The sequence below is a fragment of the Montipora foliosa genome, chromosome 12 (genome assembly GCF_036669935.1).
Source record: "Montipora foliosa isolate CH-2021 chromosome 12, ASM3666993v2, whole genome shotgun sequence".
In the NCBI taxonomy this organism is placed as follows: domain Eukaryota; kingdom Metazoa; phylum Cnidaria; class Anthozoa; order Scleractinia; family Acroporidae; genus Montipora; species Montipora foliosa.
In genome coordinates, this window is record NC_090880.1 from 15,198,974 (window position 1) to 15,205,242 (window position 6,269).

The window sequence follows — 6,269 nt, forward strand, 5'->3', positions numbered from 1 at the left end:
GTTGAAAAAAGTTGTTATCAAATCAGTGTTTCAGAGTGTTGTGTAATTCTTAGAGGTTTCAAGATCTGAGGCTGAAAACAATGAACTGACACAATGATTTAAGAAATCCTCAGTTTGTTGGTGATTTTCAAATTTGAGAAGGTCATGGTTTTAAAGTCGCCTAATATTGCATGATACTTCGTTCTTCAAACAGTTTTCGAAAAAGTAGAGTTCAATAAAGGATCAAAAACAAATTGTCTAAATTGCCATTGGCACACTATTTGAAAAGACTTCTGATGGCCTGATTCGATATTTTGGCAGCCATTGTCCGGTTACCGGGTAAAATCCCTGCGTGTGAAGCAGTTATCAGTCGCCTTGGGTAACCGGGGGTGAATTGGACAGAAAGATCGCTCCAAGAAGGTGCCCTAATGAACATGATGTTTCCAAACATGTCGAGTTTTAAGTTCGCCAGATGAGCATCAAACACTATGTTTCCTGTGGTCATTATATCTGTCAGGGATGTCCCAGTACTGTTGAATGTGACGGTCTTGGACAAACCTTGCCTAGCTTCATGGGTTATATCTCCTTCTGGTGCCTGTATCCTCCTCCTCCTCTCAGCCTCCTGGGTAAAACGCTGACAGTATTCCTGACACTCTTCCAGTGTCTCAAAAGTCTTCTCTCTATTACCATCATCGTGAAGAGGCCGCGAGGCAGTTTTAAGGTGTCATAGAAGAAGAGCTCAAAATTGAACTCCATGGGTGACAAATGTGAGATTGCTAACCCCATTAGAAAGTATGGCTCTTTGGGACGAAACTGTGTCTCTCCGCATCTGCTACGCACTCTTAACCTTTTCACTTCCAAGATTTCACTCCCAAGATCTAAGTGTGAATTCTCCCCACTGACTGCCATACTATCCTTGCCGATGTGTTTAAGGAAAACCCTCAGGTGATAAATATAAATGTTCTCAACTCCTGTCTACTTGTCAATGTACTCATCTTGCAAGGAGGAAAAAGAAAAAGATATATGTATATATATATGTATATCAATTGCTTTCGGGAGTGAATTGGTTTAATTAACTGTAGTGTTCACCAAAGCTGGAAAAAATATATTTTTTATCATAGCTTTATTATTATTTATTTCTTTAATTTACCTAAAGACTGCATTGGTTGCCCGATATGATAAGCTCAGTCATATATATTCGTATTATTTAAGAATGCTTGTACTTTGCGTTGGAGAAAAAGGCAAGCATGGAGTGCCCATCTTTCTAACATGTTTGTTTAATTGGTTGAAACAAGGAATAAAATCTTTGATTGGATTCCAAACTGCTTCATTTTGTAGATGAGCTGAGAAGTCAACGTGACTGCTTCTCCAACAAATGACTTTAAACATAAGATTAATCAAAGGCAAATGATTCCTGGATTAATTAAACAAGAGAGAAACGAGGTTGCTCTTTAACTGTGTGCGGCAAAGTCAACTGTGATTGCCAGTCACGTTTACCATGGCTATGGCCCTTAAGAGGAAGCTAACCCCTTCCCTCCCTCTCTTTGCTTTCCCCCACCCTCCTCCCAAGAATTAAAAAACCAAACAAGTATGAATGCACTGAAGACTGCAACTTGTAGATGAGCCAGTCTTTCTCCACTTTTGTTCCACACCACAAGGAAGAAAGTGATTTGAAGTCAGATGAGATGTGACCGTAAATGAACAAGTCAATGAATGCATACCTGTCTCCATTTCCATCCTGTTCTTGATCATGTGATTCTTGTACCTCTGAGAGATCCTCTGCCCATGTTTCTACCCCGGAAAAGGCCAAATAGTACGGGTGAGATTTTGGGATCAAATGGTTTTCCTGATCTCTATGCGCCTTTTTTTCAGGCAAGCGACGTTATAAATAAGTCAACCAAGAGTTCAAAAATGTGTACCTGGCCTTGGTGTCCAGAAATTCGGTTTGTCTTCGGCGACGCTTAGGTATTTTGCTCCCTCTTTCCTTCCCTCTATTGTTGTTTGGCATGGCCTTCTTGAAACTAACAGGATCATGATCGGTGTGCGTGTTGAGAGATTAAAGTGGGAGGGCCGGCGTTTTTTAGGTGTGGTTCGTCGTTTTACAGAAGTTCATGTAATTTTAATTGTCTCACGCTTAGCAAGCTGGTACCTCAAAGAAACCCCTTTTTGTATACGCTTCCAATGGATGTGGACCACAATGGCAAGTCACGAACAACACTCTGTTTTCTGTTTCATTGTTTAATTTGTTCATGTGGAGAAAAAGGGCATTTAAAGACTAAAAGTTTCTTCTCCTTCGCCCTGCTTCACTTTCTACATTTTGGCGAAGTGACTTCTGGTGCAGGTCAATGTTTACGTCTGGTCCCTGCAATTGAATTGGGCACGTTTTGTTCCGACGCAAAATTCTCCATGGGAACAATGGAAGATGCTTGACGGGTTAATTGCCGCTAATAACCGGAAGACAAAGGAAAAACGTTTCGTCTCCCCACCGAAAAGAAGCAGGTTTTTCATCTCAGGATTTCTAGTGCGGGGCAAGGAGGAAAGTTTGCCTGCATGCGGGCCATTCCTAGATTGTGAAGAATCTTTTCCATGTAAAATCCTCTCCTATTTGCCAGATTGGGACGAATGCAAATGCACGCTTGTAGGCTGTGAAGCGAAAAACTAGACACATCCATCACGGTGCGCGGCAAGAGCTCAAAAGAAATTTCGATTGTTGAATTGAATTGTGCACTTACAATAAATATGGAATTTAACTGCATGCGTGCGAGGACATTTTTCTAACAATACCAGTTTTCCCTTGTACATGTATGTACCTCCATACTCAAAAGGAAATCTCTTTGAAATGATAATATCCTAGATTTGACCAAACAACAATAATTACTAGTTTGAAGCTTCCGGTGAATACATACAACTACATACACATTTTGCTTGATCTCGCAGATCAGTTACTGGCAGCATAAAGCTGATGTGGACCTGTGATGAGTGTAACTAATAAATATTTACAAATTAGACTATACAGAAGTCCTAGCATAAATTTCAATACAGATAATAGTAAATCAATTCTTAAAAGATATTTCAAATTAGCCTCGTAGTTACATTAAAGAAAGGTTGTCAATAGTTGTAGAAAGAGAAGAAAGTTTGTCCTTAAATCTTTGATGATCCTTTACGCCCTTAACTGGTCGAGGCAGGGAATTCCGGGATATTGCAGACCAGTGTCTTCAATTTAAGTTTTTCTGTTTTTGAAAATGACCAAGTACAGTTACCTGTAATTTCTACGTTGACAAAAGCTTCAAGAGTACTCCACTAAAACATTGCACACTTGCTTTCCACAAAATTGCAATCTTTGCTTGTTCTATTTTCCTAAGAAAGGTACCTCAAGTGGGTCTGGACAAGGCCAGTTTTCTCCAGGAATAATCACAGAACAGTGTAAGGCAAATTTAGCTCAATGATTAATACCTCACCAACTTTTGCAGCAGAATTTAATACACTATAACGACTTTGAATTACCTGAAGAATTGAGCTATTGTAGGGATTCCAATTCCTCCTGCACCAAGAATCGGTGTGATTTTTAAAATGGAATTTGTCGCACACCATTTTCATCTTCGCAAAGCTTTCGGAGATTTCTGTTAGGGAAGATCTCACAGGATTCTGGGGAAACTTTTTAGATGGCAGGTGTTATCATAACATATGCTCTCTGTGAAAAGAATAATTTATTAATTACAGTGTTCATTTGTATACACCGATGTTCATCGTCATTTGTGCAGAACTTTTCCTTAGATTTCTAATTTATTTTGGATGTGCGTTTTTTGGTGAAGTCCGACAGTTTAACATGTTCAGAAACGTTACATTTACAGCGGAGTATTTCTTTATTACCCAACTTTCTTGGATGTTTTGCACTTGAGAAAAATATCTGGATTACTGAATTACTTTTACTCATTCTACTTTTGCCATCTCCCAGGAACGTGTTGATTTCCCAGCGAACATTTTGTTTTTATGATGCGAACATTACTACATTTGCCTGAAGTACAAATCACATTTACTTCATACAGTGCCTATGCTATGCATGGAAGGCTTCTGGAGTAATTCGTGCAGATGCGCATACACTTGTGTTTTGCTTTCTGAGCCAAACAACTCCTTCACTTCAACAACGACAGAACATGGCTTTGCAATTGCAAGAATTGCTGTGAACACATTTGCAACAAAGATAGATCAGTACAATTATTTTTTGACAACTAATGCCTGCTTTCCATTATGGAAATCACACATGTTTCAGGACTTGAAATTATTAGAATTATGGAAGGTCGTGGTTAAAGACTTAATTCCCCTTTTCAATTTCTTTACCCTCACACGTAATAGCAACATCATCTATTTTTGTGGAAACTTAATGTCGTACAGTAGTATATTAACGAATGAGGGGGGTGAATAGGTTTTGTGGAATGGCGCTTTTGGCCTTAAATTGTGGATTCTGCCCATACAGTACCGCTCAAATGTAAGTTACCAGTCGCGTCGCGTTTCAGGCGAAATGCGAATTGCGTCGCGCGGGAATTGCGAGAGTCACTAAAGCAGAAATTTTTGGTATAAATTTAGGAGACTCCACGACGCGAAATTATTTAATTTCACATGGCGAGTAATGGTAACTAAGCTTCCTGCGACAGACAAGTCGCAGACGATCACAAATACCCCAGACAAACTTTCGCTTCTATCTGTAAATCAATCTTAGACGACAAAATGCGAAAGAAAATTTGAACGAAGATCGTGGTATTAAACTGGAAACGGCAATTGCATTGTCAATAAAATAATGACCTTGTGTCGCCAAAGAACATGTAGTAAAAACCTGATCTTATGCTGGTCTGTTGTTTGATATACAAACACGTAAGCTGACATCCTCGGAGACCCAGGGGCAGTTAGTAGGGGCAGGGAAAAGTCTCAACGGGCGAGAAAAAAAATTCGGGCGAAGAAAAGTCAAGAACGAAAATAGGAGCCCCTGGGGACAAGTTCTTACCAGACCAGTTCCAAACAGCAGTGGTAATTCTCAATTCTGATTGGTGCCAGAAAACCTTTGTTTTTTTCTGGCCAATCATAGAGCAGCAAGACTAAGAGTCCTTTCGTGTTTCCTTATACGACAGGTACAAACAGGCTAATCACTCGCCGTATTTGTCTGGGTCGTTCACCGAGGGTTTCCTCGAGGAGGAAAGTTTCAATCACAGCAGAAAATGTACGGGACACGAGCGTTTCAGGTGGGCAACTTAATGACGACGATCACTGCTTTCATCTGTCAAAGCTAACTTTGAAAAAATATGCCTGCGCATTGAAGCGCACGGCGCGCGCTGTGGCGGGAAATTCAATTAAAGAAAATAAAGCCCTTCAAATGTTTTTCTACATGTAATGCAAATGGCTTCCCAAAAAAAATGTTGCGTCTGTTGTTGCAAATCGTCGTCGCGCTGGTATAGCGTTGTTAAGAATATTGTGGAAGACGTGAAAAAATGTTTTAATGTGGAAACATCGTGCGACGATGCGTGTTTGTGTGCCTCTTGTCGGAGAAATTTGACCAGATGGCAACGAAGTTGCGACGAAGAGAAAGAAAAATATTTTGTAAAAGCCCAATCTCGAGGAAAGGCATTTGTCAACAAAACAACCCTAGCTCAACAGGACCGGAGGCTTGCCGTAACAAATATCACCGAAACAAAAACAGCCCCAAAATCGTTTCTGCTGTGTTTACCGGAGGTCGTGCTGTTGGATATTTTTAGATATGTTGGCATCGTAGATATTTGTAACTTGAGACTGACTTGCCAGTATGTAAACATAATTTGCGCGTCCAACTATTTGTGGAAATTTCTGTTAGAACGTGACTTTCGGGAAGCAATTCTACTTTTAGACGATAAGTTGTTATCAGCGTCTTCAGTAGCGTACAGATTTTTGTACTCGGCTACGCTCTCGTCGAAAAAAAAGGAAATGAGCCACCGCAAGCAAATACGTGAACTGGAACGTCAGTTTCGCGAAAGCGAGAGCAAATTTTTGGTGGAAAACGCGGAGTTACAACAACGCGTCGACAGTCTACAATCAAAGCTGTTTACCCTGCAAACTGACCGATATCCTAACACCCCAGTGAGCAAACTTCAAGAACAGGTAACCCGTAACTCGTAATGAATTAATTTAAATCACCCGAAAACCCGTTCGCCCGGAACCGTGGATGTGAAGAACGTCGAGAAATACGTATTGGCTCGTCTGCTGCTTTTGGCTCGGCAGTAGATTTATAGAACGAAAATTACATGCCAATTAGACGATAACAGGTG

General features: G+C 40.3%; 1 protein-coding gene across 1 annotated transcript in view; it reads left to right on the top strand.

The window, feature by feature from the left end:
- The first annotated feature begins 5,367 nt into the window (after positions 1–5,367).
- Positions 5,368–6,269, top strand: part of LOC137980873 (uncharacterized) — a 6,748-nt gene continuing 5,846 nt past the window's right edge. The window contains exon 1 of the mRNA XM_068828276.1: positions 5,368–6,102. Coding sequence (XP_068684377.1) covers positions 5,368–6,102 — 735 coding nt within the window. The remainder of the gene's footprint in view (positions 6,103–6,269) is intronic.